Below are 21807 nucleotides of genomic sequence, written 5' to 3' on the forward strand. Positions count from 1 at the left end.
CAGCTCAGCTCAGAGAAGAGTCACAATAAGAGAACACTGTAACTCAGTTCCTGAATGCTTGAAATAAAGAATACCAACGGAAAGGGAGTTGGATTGTCACAACCACTCCCTTTTCCTATGTTTAAACATAGTACCTTCTCTGTTACAGATCTAGTCATGTTAAAGAGGCAGTTCCTACCCCAAAATAGTTTTCTGATTACTGTTTGCTGTATCCGGTTTTTCCAGATTTCCAATCAGTGACTATTATAATCCCTTTCATATTCCACATGCAGACACTTGGACAAGCTTGACAAGTATGTATTTCAACAGGAGCTATGATTACAGGTTTCATGTATGTCCCAGGGATGCATACTGTACATACCTCTTGTGCTAGTTCTTGTGCATTGGAGCTGAGAGGATATGGAGGGCTGGCTTTGTTCATGTGCACTGTAACAGCATTGTGGATCTTGAATGCATTCTGAAAATCACTATTTTGAACAAGCTGCAAAATGAGTGAGATATCCTCTTGACTCTGAGGGTCTACCAGAACGTGCTGGATATGCTTAAGAGAATTTAACAGTTCTTCCACTTCTAGGTAAGAGATAACAAAATAAAAATAAGATATGAGTTAACAAGAATGATAATTAGGTAATATTTATATTAAGAGTTAAACACGATTCTTTTATTTTTTATTGTTCAGTTTTTAAACCAGCAGTGATATATGCAAGTTTCTTAGTTATCCATTATTCCAACTTTTTTGTAGCAGAATGTAACTGAATTAAAAGAGAAGAAAGAAAACGACCCCAAGTCAGTAAGAGTAGTAAGACTTTATTGCTAAGCTCACCTTGATGCACTGAATATTCACTGATACCTTGGTCCACCTTTCCGTATCTACCACATAGATAGGGAGATATCTAAAAATCTCAACTATACCATTGCTTACTTTAGAATGAATGTTTGATGAGTAAATTACACTAATTTTATAAATATAAAATTATGCTCAGTCTTAGCATATTAAAATAAAAAGGATGAAAAATATAATCTATGAACATCTATGAGTTTTGAAAGCTAACTACAGCAAAAGAAAGTCCACATGTTTTACCTACATCAATATGAGTTCTGCTTGGGCAGTAAAATATTTTACCATTTTAACAACCAGTTTCTATATGTTTCCAAAATACTACACATGTACTACATTCTTGAGTTTCAAGAACTGATCTGTTATTTTACAAGTAGCTTTTGAAGATTTTTATATCATTTTAAGCCAAAACAAATTTCTGCTAAATAGGTCACTTCTCAAAATTAGGTACTTGAGAAACCACCTAAAAAAAGGAATATGAATCAAACCCAGGTAAGAAATTCTGAAGCACACCAAAAAAAACCCAACAATGCATGTTTTGAGCCTGAAATAACACACGTTTTTACACATTATCTGAAAAAAATTTGTTTAGCCACAAGAAGCTGGTCAGCTATCTTTCATTAAATTCAAGTACACTACAACTTTTGAACCTTGGTATTTTAAAAAATGATCAATAAAGAAAATCGCAAATTTTAAAACTGGCAGTTGATACTGATAGCAAAAGACCAGCTTTGAGAATAATTTTCAAGTTTTAGCAATCACTGTTTATCTATTATGAGCTAATAAAATTAGGAACACTATCAGGACATCAGCTAAGTTGCATTTTTTACATAAAAATCACAGTAGATACCGATCACTAACATGGATACTTCTGTCAAGAAGTTTCCCTTACGTATTTTTAACCACAAATTCATCAGTACACCGAACACAAGCCTAGACTCAAAAATTTTGAGCACAACATAAAAAATGGTTGATAAATGGGCACATAGAAACCATAAAGCCTAATAAAATATGCATTTGTAACAAGTTTAATGGTTTTAATTTCAGACAAACCATACCTATATACAAGCTGTCAAGTCTGAGTTTGCAAGTTAAGTCTTCTGTATCATAAAAGGAAACAAACAAATCAGGGCTACTACTATTGTACTTTACTGTCTGCAGGACAATAAAAATAGTAATAAAACCCCCTCCAAAACCATTTCACACATGCCAAAAACATCCTACCCACCAAAGGTCAAGGACTTCTTCCTGTAACCACCAAGGAAACAAAGGGCAGTAGGACAAAAGCTGCACAGAAAGCTTGGATACTGGATGTGCAGGATATTCCACTGCTGATATCCAGCACAGCACACAACACTAATTATGGTAACCAATGTCTCACTGGGAAACTGTATACACAATATACTGCTTATCACACTGGGAGAAATGCCATTTGGAGAGAAGGCTAAAGAACACTCTACAGGTGACAATCTTTGCTAAATAGGACACTGTCAGCTGGTAAATTTCTCATCTAATGGAGAATGCACAGTCCTGAAGTGTCTCTTCAATTCATTCTCCCAAGTCTGAGGAAGTGCACTATTTTTAAGCATAAAGAAAAAAAAAGTGTGTGAAACAGATGTTATTGAATAGCTCCTACTGACACCAGCTTGGTTAAAAAACATACCAACTCAAAGTTCTGCTGTTTGTTACAGTTATTGGATTCAAAAATCAGTGAGATATTAGAGAAGAACCTCGCTTCTTTTATCTCTTCCTATGCATTAATTATTTTATGCCATTAGTTCTGAACTCTCTATTACATATTTGATAATTCAAATACATACATCTATATGCACACACAATTCTAATACACATTGCATGTAAGATATGAATTCACATAGACATCTTGCTCTGTATCTATAACAAAGACATCCTGCTCCTAGATGTCTTTACATATTCTCTTTTTAGCCCTTTGCTACTTCCTTCTGTGCTGCCCTTTCTTGCAAATTACCATGGTACTCTCTTCCCTGTATAATTCCCTTCTACACTGAGGCTTCATCTGCCAAAGCTTTACACCAAGTGATTTCCCCCTCTGCCATGAAACAGCAAACAAATACCCACCTCAACACAATTATAAAACAGAAATAATGCTTCAAAGCAGTGAAATGAAATATTCCTCAAAGGGTAGCACTCCATTTCCTAGTCACTTGTTTAATAAAAAACCATACACAAAAAACCACACACAAATCTGCCTTTATGCATGCCTAATTCTCTAGGTTCCTGCTTCTGAAGTCTAAATCACAGATGAGATTTGGGTGCAGGGTTTGGTTTTCTTTTTTTTGTTGGTTTCGGTCTTTTTAAAGTAACAATAATGAAAAAAAAATCACCAGGTAACAAAAGACTCCAGATATTGCTATTAAAAGGGTTGTCTTGAAGATAAAAAGTTTAGTAAGATCAGCATGTGCATTTACTCACAGAAAAGGCAGGGTCCTTTTGCAGAACAAGTCCATTTTTAAATTGCAGATCAATTAGCAATCAAATACTGGGTTTTGTCAAGTTGTCTTTTACAAGAAGTGTTGCAGCCTTTTTCCATTAGACTATGAAATGGCTGGAATGTGACTGAGCACTGTGAGATATACACATTAATCAAAAGACTGCCAGGGCAAAAGTATGCAACTGCAGGGGAGGACATGCAGTCACAGCTTAACATGTTAGATTAGAAAATTAAGAAAATAGATGTGTTTTATCACCTTAAACAAAAAGTTAAGAAGAGCAAACTTAAGAAGACAGGCTTTATTATACATCAGCACCGTCTTCATTCCCAAATTTTTCTGTAGATTAATCTATGTGCTAGTATTAGCCATTTAATGCTTCAAATAGAACTTGAATCACATGGGTAGGAAAAATATTTTTTGGATAACACAGTATTTCAGAAAGTTTTTTTATAACATATTTATAAATAAGTTTGGCCAAGGTATAAAAGCAAACAGGCAGCTTTAAAAATCAAATTTTAAAAAAATATCATCACTGTAGCCAGAAAGGGCTTACTTTGGAAAAGCTTATATCCATGAAATGTCAATTACTCATGTAACTAAATTAGCTGAATGAACTGTAGAAAACCAAGAAGTCTGCATTTTATGGAAGCATATAGCTGAGAAAAAGCCAGTAAATACTTATGTGCACATGTGCTAGGTGTAGAGACTATTATTTCCATTTAAACAGCTGTCTAAATCATTTACTGTTTTCATAACAAACATGCCCTTTAAAATTCTTTTGGTTAGGTCTCCTGTTTTATTTTTATATATAAATTCCAATTACTTTAATCTAGTCTGCTTTCTTCTATGATGATAAAAACATTAAAGAATTGGCAAGGATCTGCCAAATTAGACACTGGTACTTACAAAACATTTTCCAAACTAAAAATACAGATACATAGGTCAATATTCTTACTTAAAAAATGTATCTTCAGGAGAAGCTCTATGGATTAACACACACACAAAAGCAAAATTAAAATCAGTATTTTAAAAAATACCAAAGAAGGACAGTTGAACATCTCTATAATTCACTAGCTCCTGTCCAGGTTTATTTGGGATTTTCCTAACTAATTTCAGAGATTTGTGAATGTGACTAAGCACTTTAACCCAGACAGTAAAAGTGGAAAGAGGGAAGAGCCAGATGTTGTGTTACAAATGTTAGTAAGATTAACCTAGAAACTGGAAAAAGGACATGCTTAAGAGTAGAAGAAAATTTTGTAAGAGTTCAAGTTACTGCAGAAGTACTTCACTGAATTTAAATTTTAACTTTGTTTTTGACAACACTAGTGACTGAATACAGATTCTTTAGGGACTATATAGATTTAAAAAACCTCAGTATTTTATTTAGAACTACTTTTTCCTATGTTTGCAACAATTCAAACATCATAGTCATGTATAATCAAAAGTAGTAACTCTTAACCACAGAATTACATAGCAGGTAAGGTTGAAGGGACCACAGTTGCTCACCTGGTCCAATCTCCCTGCTCAGAGTCATCCTAAAGCACATTGCATAGGATTGCATCCAGACAGTTCATCTCTGGTGAGGGAGGCTCCACAGCCTCTCTGAACAATCTCTTCCAGTGCTCAGTCACCTACACAGTAAAAGAAGTTCTTCCTCACGTTCAGGTGGAACTGCCTGTGCCTCAGTTTCTGCCCATTGCCTCTTGTCCTCTTGCTTGGCACCACCAAGAAGAGCCTGGATCCATCCTCTGACACCCTCCCTTCAGATACTGACAGACATTGATGAGATCCCCTCTCAGCCATCTCTTCTTGAGGCTGAACAGGCTCAGCTTTTCCCCAGAAGAGATGCTCTCTTGCTGCCCTTCACTGGACCTGCTCCAGGAGCTCCCTGTCTCTCTTGCCCTGAGGAGCCCAGAACTGGACACAGCACTCCAGGTCAGGCCTCACCAGGGCTGAGTAGAGGGGCAGGATCCCCTCCCTCGACCTGCTGCCAATGCTCTTCCTAACACAGCCCAGGATCCCATTGTCCTTCTTGGCCACAGGGACACACTGCTGGCTCATGGGATGCTGAACTATAAATCCTCTCTTCTTACATCTCAAGTTTATTGATCCAAATGACAAGACTCAAACTTCGATTACAAAAGTGGATAAGCCATAGAGTCATTTTTCTTCAAGATGCACCTTATACCATGTATTATTTCCTAATTTACCTCTTTCCACACATACACCTCTATAATCTTGTCCCTGATGTTTGGCATTTCTGTTTTTACACCTAGTATTTAAAGAATCCTGGCTTCCATTCAATACCAATTTCTCATCTTCTATTCTTGCTGAGCCAAAACTAACTTCCTCTTTCCAGTTTTTCACAAATACTTTGACAATCCCTCAGCTTCTCCCACAGCTGGTACCCTTCTGAATTCCTCACTGAGAGATTTTAAAACCTGCCTTTCATCATCACAGTAATTTTTTCACTGTTACTTCTCATGTTCAAACAGCTTCAGTCTACAGCAGCTCCTAGCTGGTTCTCAAGTATGTCAGACTGATGTATTTTACTCACTTCTCCTTCCTACCAGCTCCTATGAGTAGCTGCTTTGCCCATTGGTTCACACCAATCCTCCCTCCATGATCTCAGCACCTCCAGCATGAAACCTAGCCCAGCTTTCTAATTCCAAGCCACTCATTCCTCCTTTCTCTAGTTTCAATTTCTAATTCCTCCAGCAGTCTTCACAGCTTTTAGCCACAGTGGCTAAGCAACTCCCAGCTGAAGACACTTCTGTTTGACACCCATTTCTCTATCTTCTGCTTTGCGTTCCCTCTAAGGAGAGAATTTTACAATGAAATACCTAACACTTTATAAAGTTAGCCACAGAATCTGCTTCTTACACAGAGATGTCTGAGCTGACAAGCCATGCACTAAAAAAGGTACACCCGCCTTGTTTGTAACTGACCCTGCCCTCCACGGGAGGCTGAACAGGATGACTTCCTGATGACCCTTTCAATCTAAATTTTCCTACGGAGGGATTTGTACAATAAGGATTACCAGAGGTTATGGAGCAGAGATAGCTCTTTAGCAGAATTACTGCTCAGGCACACAAATACTAGAGACAAAGTAAAAAAGAAGAAATTAGCAATTTCATAGCTATTTTTCACTCTGTATTCTCAACTGCCAGCCAATAGGAAAAAAATGCAAGAAACTTTAGCACAGCCTAGAAAAAGAGGCTGTCTTTTTAAAGCAATCTCCATCTCTGAACAGGTATGGATTTGGAAATCTCAGCTGGACTCTCACGGGTTCCCAGTGCGTCATTTTCACTCCAGTGACACATCACATTTGATTTAAAATACTTACATTTGAGGAAGAAAGGTTAGAAACTTTCTCTAAACATGCATAGTTAAAACAATGAGAACTATGAAACTGAAAAATTTCAGCATCCATTTCTTCAAAAATTATTAACATTACATTTTCATCAATGCCTAAGCAGATTTTCATTATCAACATCAATACTTTAAGAGATGTATTGGCATGACATTTTTATTAGGTGGCAGTTGATAATGCAAGACAGAATGGGAAAAAAGCACTAGCATGTTTCTCCCTGAAGTATTAACAACTTTTTTATTTTAAATGACAGTATGTGTTTATTCATTCCTTATTCTAGTCTACAGTTAATAAAACATCATAAAAATGGGTATTACTTACATAGTTTTCCTCAGCCATAAGAAGATAGAGACATTGACTGAATTAATTATTATCCACAAGGTATTTAACTGTTCCCCAAATGGATCGGTTTTGAAAAGGCACTTGCTGAGGCACATAGCCTGATATTTGGCTAAATAAAAATACCCCAAACCACCACAAATCTAAAGGACTAGAAGACTTTAAATCTGTTTATGAAGAATTAGCTAAATTAGGTTTTCAGTGGCCTAAAAGAGCATTAATATCAAATAAACCTTTACTGCGTGAGCCTACTCATTGCATTTTACCCACCTAGTGTTTTCACAGTGTAATGAGGACTCTCCAAAACAATCCCTTCTTCTGTGTCAAATATTGGATTATCTATTCCAGTTTTAGGAGGAATTTGTGCTAGTTTCTTTAGCCTCATGGAAGCAGTAAGGTCCAGTTCCTGTTTCCTTCCCTCTTCCTCTCGTCTGCGCCTTATGTCCTCCTGCTGCTGTCGGATTCTCTCCAGCTGAGCGCTGCGCCGCATGGGCATCATCCTGGAGCCCAGCTCCCCAGGGCAATCGACAGCCATTTCTCTGTGCTTCTGAGGCTCCTCAGGACACACCAGATCCACATTTTTTGTTTCATTGTCAGAATCCTCTGTGATATGTCCGTTCATATGAGAAGTTGTCATGATGATTTGTAATTATGCTGCTGCTCTTCAAACCAAAATGCTGCTATTAGGCCAGTTTGTGTTACGATATTGTGTAAAATCCATTATAAATTAAAAAATATTTCTCTTCCATCACAAGACGCTTGAAGAGGCATCCAGGAGGAAAATCTAATGACAGATATTCAAAAGAAAAGAAATTAGTGAGTAATTGGACCAATAAGAAAACACCTAAGGTCCCCAGGCATCAGAACAATGGAACTTTGTGTCCAAATTTGCATAGTGGTTCTTCCCTTACCAAGAACTACAGAATCCTCACAAATCTGTTTCACATATTTTGGTAGACTTCAGGTGCCAGTGTTAGAAAGGGAGCACTGTTGAAACTAATGTTAAAATCTCTAGTATTCCCCAGTGAAAGCCATGGTGATTCTGTACTTAACACAATTGCAAATAAGCAGTTTTCTGAGAATTCTCAGTCAAGTTTTAATTTGTACTTTCATTCTTAAAAATTCCAATGCAAACCATGCTTACAATCCTACAAACACTTAAAATGAAAAAGTTGTTATAAACAACCTGTTCCTATGAAGTTGAGTATGCTGAACACAAGTAAAAATATTTGCATTTATTGTTTATAGGTTGAGGCATTTTAGGTAAACATTGCTTCCTGGATTCAGAGAATACAGGTCTGACGGAGTTTACCCAAAAGATACTATCTAAAGCGGACAGGAGCTACACTTACACAATTCCAAGTACAGATCAAGTCCTAGGATAAGGGTTTGGACAATTCTGTTCAGCAGCTACTCTTAATACTTCCTACAGGTATGCATTAGAGCAGGAAGGATTAAATACAAGAGGTAAAATCCTTGTGTGGGAGTAGAGACATACAGATTTGACAGAGAATAATAATTAATTTCCACAGTCAAGAATGACATTCCACTATATTACACACACCTTAATCTGGTTTCTTATTCCTGATGATTCAGGCTAAAGAGCTTAAGTGTCCTGATAAATATAACCACTCATCTCTTAAATACAATGCATGTAACAGTGTCTTTTATACCACACTGCCTTTCTGTCAGTGATACGTTATCCACAGTCTCTCCAATTAAAAGGTCATAAAATTAACAAATAGTTGCATACCCTATTACCAATACACTTAATTTTTCAAGTCACATTTTATCATTTCTTTTTAATTTACTGAAAGGAAATAATAGGAAATATTTCTAAGTTTTATCACACACTGGAAGCACCAAGACAAAAAAAAACCCCAAAACCCAAAAACCAATATACCTGCAAATCGCCAACATTCTTACCCCAAATGTTTGTGTTTGGAGGAGGAAGAGAAGGATGTTTATGTTGCAATTAAGTTGAAAATTAAATGTCTATAGTTCTGTCTGGGAGGAGCAGCGATAGAAACTCCTACACAGGATTTTGCCAGCTTGCAATTCTAAATATGTAGTTTTTCATTTTCATGAGGAGTAGCACACAGCATACAGCAACAACAAAATTATTTCCTTTACTTGTTTTCTCTCTAGCCCCTGCTACTGAAATAATTATTACTAAAATATTTTCAAGAAGAAAATTAAATTAAAGCATTTCTGTGGTAGTAAAAATTCTTTTTTTGCCCTTAAAAGACACTTAATTGCACTCCACTGATATGCTCAACATCCAATGCTCAGCCTTCACACATTTAGAAAAAAAACTAGGCAAAAAAACCCAATCAAAAACTACATGGTACTGGAGCTAACCCTGTAAGTACCCCACAATTACTCAGTACCTGTAAAGCCTTCAGTTACTGCCCAACTTAGAATAGGATTTCAAAGATTAAAACCACTTAAAATTCACATTTAGACAGGGTTACATGAAGCACCATTTAAAAAGTTCTGTGAAATTTAGAGGAAGGTAGATAAAACATTAGCAAAATGATCCTCAGAAAGGCACAATTCCCCTCCTGAAAGGCAACTTCTCTATACAGAAATACCAATCCCTAAAAAGGAAGCCTCATTAAGAACAATAAAATTGCAAAGACCACTATTTTAACAATGGATGGAAGATAATTCAGATTCTTTTTAATTCAAGTTGTACTGGCCATAGCTTGTCTGAACACTGAGCCTTTTCAAAGCTACATTCATCTCTTTTCAACTCTGGCAAGCTGAAAGAAAACTCACATTCCTGAGTCTATAGGGTACAACCAACAGGTGCTGAAACAATGAATAAGGTGCTGAGGTGATGAATAATATCCATTTAATCAGCACTAAAAAAGTCAAAACCAGGATGTGAGGACCTGCAAGAAGTAAAACACAATTTTACACTCAATCATGTATAAGCTAAATGATGTCACACTCTCCAGTGAATCTTAATCGGAAAGAATTAGCAGAAAATTGGGTTGATGGCCAATGCTTAAAAACTGGTCAAGAATATTTACAATGGGATTGTACATATCATATTTACATATCCTCCATCAAATTTCATGTGCCAGCTACAAAAATGGCACATCCAAAACTCCTATCTGTATATAGACGGAGAAGATTTAGAATCTCTTCAGTTTAGTGATGGGAACTGAAGAGAAACAAAAACAGTCTGGAGTAGCAGGCAACCTCAGTAACACTGCTCACATTTTCAGTATAAACTGTGTGTTTTCAGCATAAACATGACACAAAGGGCATACAAATTCTTTGAACAGGGTACCAAGACATTTAAGTCACCTGTGATAACAGCTGCCAACTTTCAGTATTCAAGATCTGAATCAATCAAGGAAAAAAGAAACAAAAGCTTCAGAAAATCAGAGCTCTCTTGCAATCACTCTAACAGCAACAATCAGACAACCACAGTGACAATTTAAGAGTTTTGGAATTTTAAATAAATGTACTTCTGGTGTCCCAGAAAACTAGACACTTTTAAAACCAGGAATAAACAGTATAGCAAAAGAATTAGGCTCAGATTATACAAAAGATGATAAAAAATATGTTATCAGGAAACCTAAAATTTGACCTTATGGAAACATCAGACCAAATACACAAAAACCTGACCCCTAGAAATAACTAGCTGGTAATCCATAAAAGCATAGGCATGCTGCAAGTCTGGAATGCTGAACAACAACTTCCTTTAATCAAAGAACTTCTGATAACGGGTGACCCCTTCCAAACCTAAGCTCCCCTCCTTCCTCTTGTCTCAGGTCTGCATCAGACATCATAAATCCTCACCTCCAACTGTTCTGGAAAAATGCTATTGCCCAACTGCAACAAATGAAATAAACACATAAGGAAAAAAAAATCCAAACATTTCAGCTCAAGTGCCTCTCTACAATGGTCCTAAGGATGCAAAATGTAAAATATTACACTGATAAAATCTCTCACTGGTTCTCAAATTAGGATGTGGTATAGCTGAGGTTAAAAATAAGATTCAGATTAAGGGAGGTACTAGAAATGGAAAGTTTTATTTTAACCAATATGCATGGCATCAAAAGTCTTAAGATGAATAACTTCAGGAACTGTTCTCTGAAATAGAAGTGCTGTAAGGTGCTTTAAGTTTTTACTTGTTTCCTGGCGACTGCAGCTGGTGTGCATAGCACTCCTAATTGCTTTAACAACTAAATTCTGTACAGTAAAATTAAATTTGTTTTGCTTCAGCAACTTCCAAAGAGCAAAAATGACATTTTCTGGAGGCTGAGGTTTTGCGTTACATTTCAGCAGTGTTTAAAATTCTTTCAGTGCTAGAAGTATGATTAGATCTGATAGTTCCCTTTTTAAAATTCATTAAAGCTGCAAATTCTGAATGACTGCAAGGAAGTTCAGTTCCTACCTCCAGTGAAATTTCATTAGTTTTGGCACAGATTAGACTATAAAAGCCCAACCTACATTTGTAATTTTAATATAAACACAAGAAATACATATTAAACATTAGCACAGTGCAAGGATTTATCATCAGCTTAAAGCCATATACCACAGACAGAGAATATTAAAATATTTACTGAAAACATCTGGAAGATGAATTCTAGGTTGCTGAAGTGGATTAAAAATTAGATTAAAATCACATACAAGATGTTTCCTGATATCTGAACTACTAATAAAATATGAGCATGAAACTATTCTACAGATCTCTGCCATGCATTATTAATGGCTCACATAACAGTGTGTCTTCTGGTACTTTCACTCGGTACTTCAGATTCTACGCAAGCAAAACCTAAGCCATAAAAAAATCACAAAGTAACATATTAAAACACTTCTATAATTCTACAAATGGAAGCTCGATGTAAGAAAATAAAAAATAATTCCCAGCTTTCTTTGCATCAGCTCCTATGCTCCATTTTTTCTTCAATGGCATTTCAGTGAATCTGCAAGATTAGGAGACTTGGAAGGCAATTACATAAAGGAAAACAGAACACAAACCATGTTGCACATCATAAAATTAACTACCACTACTTGATGAGAGTTAAAGATTAGAGTTTATGACAGAAAATACTTCACAGATATTTCCTATGACTCTTAGTAGTACCTGAAATAACTGGTATAGCCTGGAGCAGACTGGTGCTTTGCAAAACTAAGTAAAAGTTATAAATTTTATGACAACTTGATACTTTTTAAATTAAAAAAAAATCTGTAATAAAAAAATATTTACACTAGCTTTGCAACATGTTCAAGAACAGGACTTCTGGCATAGTTTGTTTTTTCAGTTTAATATTATTATTTAAACTATTCTTTCCTCTAACTAGATATTCTAGCATAGACTCTAGTATTGGAAGCAAACTCTTCCTTTAATATCCAGCTGACACTTGTTTTAATAATTTCAGAACAGAGTTCATTATAGCACCTGTCAAGCACAGTAACTCAGTACAACATGTGAATTTCAAAGGGCTCTCAGACATGCCAAGAGGTTTTAGCATTCCACGCTCACTTAAATGCGCAAGATATGTGGATCAACAAAAAGGGCTACACCCTCAAATTGATCATTATTTTCACTGTTAGCAGTTTCTAAGTTACATTTATACCAGAACAAGAGCAACGTTAATTTTCAGGATTAAAGCACAAAGAAATTGATGAAACTGAAAATTCAGATGCTAAGGTTAGATTCCAGTTTTATAAATGGTATAAACAAATTTCTCAGCCTGCAAACTTGGGACATTATAAGCACATTTTTGTATCACATTGGTATTACATCTAAGAACTGTGGTCTATTTAAGACATCAGATTTTATTAGGCATGTTCATTTGTTAATGCAATGTCACCAATTCAAAAAGTCACAGCTTGAGAATGGGCCTACGTTATCAACTTCGAAATACACAAGGCAACTCCCTGCAAACAGACATGAACAAAGTGTTTTCCACGAAAAACAGGCACCAACAAGAGACAAACATCGTGTCAATCAGCAGCCACCTCTTCTCAGCAACTGCACCTTTGCAGTAAAATACATGCAAGATACAGATATGCAACAGTTGTGTGAAGAGGGAGGAACAATTAAGGCTTATTTAAATTCCTGCCCATCTCCCTGTGAAAGACAAATGCTGCATGTTCTATCAGCAGCAACCTTGCTTGGTTAGTACAGCAACAGCGAGCTCTGTTAATCAGCTAAAATTGATAGCACAGGTCAAACCACTCACACGATAGCACAGAACCACTCCACAGGAAGCCTTCTCTAGTTGTAACACATCTTTCTACTGCATTTATAAGCAGTTTTTTCTTTTCAGTTACACAAACTGAAAGGTTTCCTAAGTTGACTGAGATTTGAAACAATAGTTGAAAACACTAAGAATAAACACATTATATACCAGAATTCCCTTTGTTTTAAATACACACTACCACTCACGCATCATAAATTTTAACAATTCTGTAACATAGTATTTAGATTCTGTTCATATTTTGTGTCCTCGATCAAGCTTCAACATAGTTGTGCTGACAAGCCCCAAACTGTGGTGAGGAGCACGGCAGAGGGCAGTCTCTGCAGCAATTAGTGAAAACCCGAAAAAAAACCCAACCCAAAGTTGTTTCAAAAGAGTGCTCACAGAAACATCCAACACTGCAGCTCGTTAAATGTCTGACACCCACATCGCCCGAAAATAGCAGACAGATATACCACCCTAGCATCCCACCATGGCTTAGATTAATAGGCTACAACTATGCATACATTTGAATAATCACTTCTAATCAAATCTTTAGCACCAATAATCCCTGTGACAAAACCCGTTTATCTTATATATAGATATGAGTGGATAACATAGATGCCTACAAGCTGCAATGAAAATATGACATAATAGTATGAGAAAAAAGGGGTTACCTTAATTTAACAGGTTTTAAAATGTTTAGAAACCTTCAAGCATAACAAATGAAGAGTAAAGAAATTCCTGGAATTCCAGGGATTGTTAACAGATCTCACAGGACAGCCAGAAGCATGATAACAAGACAGTAATTTCTTATCACCCATTCACAGCTAAGACTTCAGCTTTCATTGTCTTAAAAGTAAATACGCCTGTCCTCACTTTAAATGGTGGTTATATTCTCTGCTATTTTAGTTCTCTAATAAGATTCCTCCAACCCCCTTGAAATTGTGTCCTTGTTGGCTCAGGCTCTCGCATTCTGGTCTCATTTTAACCCCCATATTTTTTAGCGTGTTATTTTTAATGTCAATGCTTGCCACTGCTTCACTACGTAAAACATAGCACTACCAGCCAATGTTCATGTGCAGTGTGTATATGACACAGCCACTTCAAAGAGGTGACTGAACCAAAGCTAAATTAACTAATCCCAAATTAAAATGAAGTTACAATGTTCCACAATTTATGTCTCACCTGACCTTTAAACTCACACGAAATGGCAGTACCCAGTAGCAAATTACTCTTAAGCCATATTTGCAATACTCTAAAGAAAGACTAACTTCTTCTTTACTTTTATTACTCCAATATCTGCTGAATTCAATTTAGAAACGTCACCTAAAGAAAATGGAAATATAGCTATTCATCAAAACCTTTCATCCAAAAGTGCCAAAATGTTAGCTAATTCAACAGTCTTCAGAGATTATACTGGGACCAAGACTGTCTTCTAATTTTATATGATTGAGCTGTAGGCTTTGCAAGTTCAAAAAAAGTCAAATCCTACAACATTATGTAACAAAGATACATGTGCTAGCTTCTTTCATGTGGCCATCTTCCTCAGGCTCTCTTTTCAATTCTGTTTAGCAAGATTAACTGAATGAGTGTCAGGGATGATTTTAAAAGCATTTTTTAAATTATCCCCAATGATATAACCTGATTAGCTGTGTCACTGTGTTACTCATAGGTATGTCGGGGGGAAGGGGATAAGGATCTTCTGACTTTTTTTTCTGACCACAGAAATAGGTTGAGACTTCTAAAAACTGACAGTCTGAAAACCAGGATATCAATCACAGAACTATACAATTGATCTCTCCATTTCACAGGACTCACAATCACATATCACCAACTCAAAACAGCCACATTTCATTTGAGCTCTCCTCTAATTATTTACAGCAAAAAACCTCAATGCACAAACTGTTTTAGCTACTCAGGTCTCTGATGTTACATGACTTTCATTCCTAAACGCATCTGAGATGGTGGTGACTGTTTCACTGAGGAAATCCCTAAAAAACTGCTGCATAAATTTTAAAATTTTCCTTCAGAAGTATTTTCTCTTCATGGGTGTAAGGTTTTCTTTGTCTAATTAGCATAATCTGTAGTTGATTTTTCTGGGGGGAGCTGTAAACAAGTCATACCAGCCATGGCAGTGGGTATAAATTTTTTTAGCCATTTCAGTATTACTACTATGATGAGATGCCCTGCTAGATATAAATAACAGAAGCCCTTGCTACTATAGAAGAGACAAACTCTCCTCAGCCAGGACAAGTGCAGTGGATAACTATGGCAAATGCATCCTCTAAAGAGCCAGTGGGTGACAGCTGAAGTTTGCAGAGGATTATGCTTCACCAAATTCATGTCCATGAAATCTGCTGGGATGCTTCTCAGTCCTCAGAAGACAAATGGCAAAGTCAAAACTCCGAATTTTGCAGGCTGAAAAAGCTGTTGAGAATTTGCAGTGCCGTAGTTTCTTTACACTGTGTCAGTGACATTACTTAACATTTGCAAACATTTCAGTAGTTTTTTCAGGGAACTCACATAATTCATATGTTTGTGCATAACTAACTCTGCCAACTGCTAGAACAGAACAAAGCTGACTAGGCTTTCAAGTGTGCCCTACTTTTGCAGCCTTCCAAACAGAATCTGTAGTTCATGAATTTATGACAAGAACCAAAAAAAGAGACCATCAGTATGATTCCTTGGACTAAGCTGTGCTAGTTTGCTGCTGCCAAAGACCTGCAGTCTCATTACTCTTGCTCTTGACTGCTCCCTTATGCTCTCCACTTTTAGGTTGTACAGCCATCGACAGTTTTGAAGTTTTGAAGCTTGTCAAATCTGTCACCAAGTCATTTTAATTCAACAGAGTAGCAGAATGTCACAAAATACTTTTGTTTAGTTGGTTTTGGTCAAATTGACATACCAGAACAGAACACAGTAATCTGAAAGCTGACAAAGACTGGCAAAAGGGTCAGGAGCAAATGTTTTGAGACCAGGGAGGTAAAGAGGTAAGAACAAAGACAAGTACAAACTCCTAGGCCTGGCAGCAGGGAGACAAAACCAAAGGGGACTGCATCTCATGGAACCATATTCTGTGAATTCTACTCCCCTCTCGAAAAAAATCTCATCCACACCTACTGATTCTTTTCATCCTTAACAAACCCAAACAAAATCTAACAAAAAAATAAAAAAACCACACACCCCACCCCCCACACAAAAACGCCACAGAAAAGCAACTACACCCACAACCATTTGCATAGCCTCCTGATGATGTAAACAGGGCAGTTAAAAGGGAAGTATTGGTTTCTCTTAAAAAGCATACTCAAACACTGTGGGTGTAACGCACCACAAAATTTGCACTTCTTTTTGAGCGTATTTCCTCCCAAATAAAAATGATAAATTAATCACCCGGTGTTTAACACGGTGAGTTCAGTATCTGAACATCTCTGCACATCCATTGTTTGAAGATACTCAACTAGAATTTGCCCTTATCATTGTGTAAATAGTATAATCCACAACTAAGAAGCAAGAGCTTTTTTTTTTTTTTCCTTTTTATAAGAGACAGCAATAACAGAGATAGATCTTAATTTTCTGCAGCAGAAGGCATTAAACAGATCACCTACTGATTAAACAGTACACCTACTGGTCAAACACTAATACAAACAAAAGTACTACATCAGGCATACAACAGAGTTCATCTATGGATAACCATTTGGGAATGGACAAAAATGACAAATCATCTTTCCCAGAGCTTATCACAATGGTCTTTTAAACTTGCAGGAGCAATGCCAAGCATGACCAAAGAGCTCATGCTGATTCCTGGGTCACACTGTAAGGGAAACCTGCTGTACAAACCTACACTATGCAGTAACTTAAATAGCAGGCCACATTGAAAATGTGCAGAAAAATATTTTATGTGAAGTATTACCAAAATTTCACTTTAGGATGTCAAAAACAGATGCTCTGTAAATAATCTACATTAGACTTCATAATAAAAATGCATGAGAAAACTTCACAAGGCTATAAAGGCACAACATTAGAGATCTTTCGTACCTTATAAAAACAGTCTCTTTCTTTTCTATTAAATCCAAGTGGACTCTAGAGCCTAATGACAGCAATCTGTTACACAAATCAAAATAAAACCCTGACAGGAACAAACTTCTGCAAAGTTAATTCAAGTACCTAACTGTGACTGCAGAGCTTTTTCACAGTTCAACTCTTTACATAAATCAAAGAAGGACCATACAGTTTCTGAAATTTTGTTAAAACACATATTCTTTTTTAAGAAAACATTAGAAATTTGTGATAAATTCACAGGAATATTAGACTCCTTTCAACATAAAGGCAGGCAAACATTTTTAGTATGTAATGGTGCAATAATCCCATCCAGAAAACTGTGTCACCACTTGAGCTGTTGAGCTAAGATATTAAACATGACTATGGAAGCCAGGGAAAAACACTGACAAGCTAAGCGACATCAGTCCCTCAGAACTCTCAAATCATGTTAAGGAACAAAAATTCAACACTTAGGACAGTGGAATTAGCAGAAACCTTTCTTTGCCCAAGATCATAGAGTAATGTACTTTTAGTGTAATGAACTTCCAACGTATCATTTGAACTTAAGGAAGTATTTCTTCTCAATTCTTATACTATTAAAACTGAAGATGATGCTTCAAACAGTAGTGTTATAAACTTTGCTTAAAATGTTTTCGTTCTTCAATAGCATCTTTAAAGCCGTGTTTCCCCACAAAACTCATGAGTTGAGAGTTGAATAATGAATTTTGGTTTTCATACAAAAAAAAATTCTCAGTAATTTTTAATATTCTCTGCCAATGAAATGGCTGGAAGTGAAATGTATGTTAACCTGTAGTTTACACTTGCTTAAAATAACCTGTACAAAATTACTTATTTAAAAAATCCCAACAAACCAACCCTCCAGGAACCTAAACTAAACACACATTTTGCCACATTGTTAGAGCGTTCAAAAGTGTTGGACAACTGTTTCCACAAACTCATGTTATCTACTACAACCCACTGTAGTAAAGAAAATGTTAACAGCAAGAGAAAATGGAAATCACAATCCAACAGCCAGTCTTCCTAATTCTATGTGCAAATTCAAATTTCATTGATTTGTCCTCATTTTATCTTTCATGAATTTTTGTCACCTGAAACAAGTTTCTCAAAAGAAAAGTAGAAGAGAGGTAAGTTATTAGGACATCACTTTTAACTCAAGTGAGTGTGCACAAAAATTAAGTTAAATCAAAATAAAAAATGGATGCAAGATAAGGAAACTTCCTTTAAGGAAGGATTTCCTCCTGGTGCTAATGTCACATCTCAGCAATTGAGATACATTTCAACAGGAAAATGGGAAGAGAGGTAAGAATGTTTTCAACTGACGAATGCAGGATATCTTTGCAATTCACCACTCAGTAAATTATATGTGTTATACAAAAAGGCAGTAAACATTAAGAATACATTCAAGAAAGTTATTGAGCAATATCTGGAAGTATCTATCACACACCCAACCCCTTAAACAAATACCTAAAGATTAAGTTTGTACAAGTTATACATACCAGTGATGCAAACACATATATATGTACTACACCAATACACATGACAAATCTCTCTAAAGAAAACATCATAACATTTCATTACCCAATATTTGTAGCTTGGCCATCAGGCAGTTCTGAATCAGAAAGTAAGAACTCAATGTCCCAAAATAATCCCAAAGACACAAACTGTAAACTCATTTATAGCCACTTGAAGTGTCTTCACTAAGCATTCCAGAACCACCAGAGCATGGACTCCTTTGGAACACACTTATTAGAAAGTTGAATCTTCATCAGAACACCAATGCCATCCAACTGAACACAAACTACTATTAAATTCAAAACTCTAGAGCCAAATTTCCCTAATTAAGCTTATCTGAGGGTGTTAGCAACATATTTGGCAGTTCTTATTTGGATTAAAGAATACAGTCTTCAGTTATTCAATCTTTAACTGTTTTACTATACTAATACTTTGAATAAAAAACTCCATAACATTCCGGGCATAAGGTACTTATTTCTCAAATTCATGTTTACATAATTGTAAAAATACCAACTTTTGATTGAAAGTATTACTTTGTAAACCCTTCAGCAAAATGACAGTCCTGGATGCTGCAGTCATGCAGAGACCACACAGAGAGATGGAGACAAATAAGCAACCTAACACTAGTCAAGGTACAAGACTGTACTTGGCACTGTGATACTGAAACATCCTGGAAAACAATATTACAATTATGATGTCAGCCTGAGAAAACCTGATTACTAAAACATGCCATAAATAATAGCATTCACCATCAATAACACTCAGGACAGCTTGAAATATTCTCAGCACTTTTCACACAGAATTGTCAGCCTTGCCCTAGTACAAAACCCAGTGCCAAGGCTTCAATGGCTACTCCAGCCTCCTACCAGAAGCTGCATACAACATGAATGCTAGGGAGGACCCATCTTGTTCTTTTCCTGAGAAAAGTCAGAGAAAGGAATGAAAACGCAGAGGATGAAAATTGGGAGAAAAAAGAGGAGAGTCTAGAGTTAAATGATATAAGGAGAAGCCCATTATTGGAGAAACTCGAGTAATTATCCATTCTAGCAATAATCAAAACAACAGCAAAGTCAAAGTACTCTAAATTCCCTGCTTGTATAAAAAGCAGAATCCAGGGTCAAAGGGCAAGGCTAAGATGACAGAACAGACAGTAAAGAACACTAACTGGATATGGGGCTCAGGGCCAATATCAGCATTTCTGTATGCTGCTTGGGAAGCTGCCACTGTCTTTACACAAAGTTTTTCAGATCACAGAGGTCAGCCAAATGGTAACAGTAAAGTGTGAAAGTTATGGTCCACTGGAAGAGATAAACTGTGTTTTCTCTCTATGACAGGGGAGTAGATAGAAAGCAAGCATATTTTCCCAGCTTCTGGTATATGAAATGTGATGAGAAGTAAACTGAAAGGGTTATGTATGTAGAAATTATAACTACCCAGTCTGGTGCATCTACCTTGTAAGCAATAGGAAAAAGCAGCAAAATTAGAAGACAGAACACCAAATACCACTGTGAAGCACCAGCGCCACAACAACAGAACACTCTTAAGTCTTCATTGCAACTATCCTAAGAGACAGGCAGGTTTATCCTGACCCTAACCATGGCACCTGACAAGCTGCAAGTACTCCAGTTACTACACTGTATGTTTGTCACTGTAAAGTTCGCAAATATTTGGTCCTTCTCTTGCCTAGCAATTTGAAGAGCTCTGATCAGCTAAAACAGAAGACTACAGCTTCTTAAACATACTTTTTTCAAGACTTCATGGCAGTAAATTCTCAAATGCACTGGAGCAGCACAGCTGAAAAACTTCAAGGTGCAGCAATACACGCCACCCATCCCTCATTAAATATGTACGTCCCTGTTTCACAGCAATAAAATTACATCCTCTATCTCCTTCGACCAGTTTTCCCACTTGAACTTAAGATATGATTCTGCAAGATGGAGCCATCCTCTACCTTATATCACAACGTACTTTCCCACTTATTTTCACACTGGCTTTGGCATTACTAGAGCTCTCCAAGAGCCAGCTTATCAGAAAAATGTTGCAGAAAACAAACCAAAGAGAAAGATACCTACCATTCTTAGTAGTGAAAAGCTCTGAGATCATGAGATCATCTGCATATAAAAGTGGTCTCCCTTCATCACCAAACTGACTGCAATTTTGATGACTTACAGATATTTCAAAGTTAAATTGTTTTAAACTCTTGTGGAGGAGACAATTTGTATTCCCAAAAGTCACATTAACTCTGCCTACACACACACACACACAAAAATCTATGTGCTCAAGTGTTTAAATGATAGAAAAAATAAAATCCAAAACTATTTCAAAACTACACTGTGTGATCAGCAATAAATGATTCTGAAGCAGAAAAACACCACACGGTAGCAGACAGAAACTGACACACTTACCGTGCATATCAGATAAAAATTAAGATGGCAGTGAACATCACCTGCTTCCTCCATTTTAGAAGAACTTTACACACCTAGATTTAGGACTAGGATTAAGATTTTTGGGTCCCACATACAGATTTCCTGGGCTCAGGCAAAAATAAGAACTAGAGAATCTATTAGAATGCAATCCAGCAATGTCACTCAATACAAATAAGACTACTATGTAAGCAGTGTTTTCTTGATGTCTACCTAAATGGTTGCAGACTGCTTTTAAATACTTACTGTCAATGGCATTTTCTTAAATGCATTAGGTCACATTAAGAAGAAAAGACTTGATCCTTTCTTTTAAAAGAGTAAACCAGTCACTATTAAGATAAATCAGTGAACATAATTTATAGAATACAAGGAGCTTAAGATTTCTCTTACGTAAGGAAACAATGTGCAACTTTACCCAGAACACATTTTGCTCATCTTTAAAGAACCAGTAGGGTCTAAAGAACAGTAACGTAAATTAGAGAGACATGATATGGTTTACACATGAAACAAAAGAAATACACAAACAGATGTACAAATAAGGGATGGCCTACAGAAGTTAAATCATGTATTTTTAATTAAAATG

The 21807-nt window shown here is 36.4% G+C and overlaps 1 protein-coding gene across 1 annotated transcript in view; it reads right to left on the minus strand.

Annotated features, from left to right (window-relative positions):
• The window catches only part of PALS1 (protein associated with LIN7 1, MAGUK p55 family member), a 54926-nt gene that overhangs the window by 20965 nt on the left and 12154 nt on the right, over positions 1 to 21807 (minus strand). The window contains exons 2-3 of the mRNA XM_063398772.1: positions 7292 to 7805; positions 362 to 570 (exon numbers count right to left, since the gene is read on the minus strand). Of these exons, the coding sequence (XP_063254842.1) occupies positions 362 to 570; positions 7292 to 7658 (576 nt within the window). The 5' untranslated portion in view covers positions 7659 to 7805. The remainder of the gene's footprint in view (positions 1 to 361; positions 571 to 7291; positions 7806 to 21807) is intronic.

Source organism: Prinia subflava, chromosome 5 (genome assembly GCF_021018805.1).
Source record: "Prinia subflava isolate CZ2003 ecotype Zambia chromosome 5, Cam_Psub_1.2, whole genome shotgun sequence".
In the NCBI taxonomy this organism is placed as follows: Eukaryota; Metazoa; Chordata; class Aves; order Passeriformes; family Cisticolidae; genus Prinia; species Prinia subflava.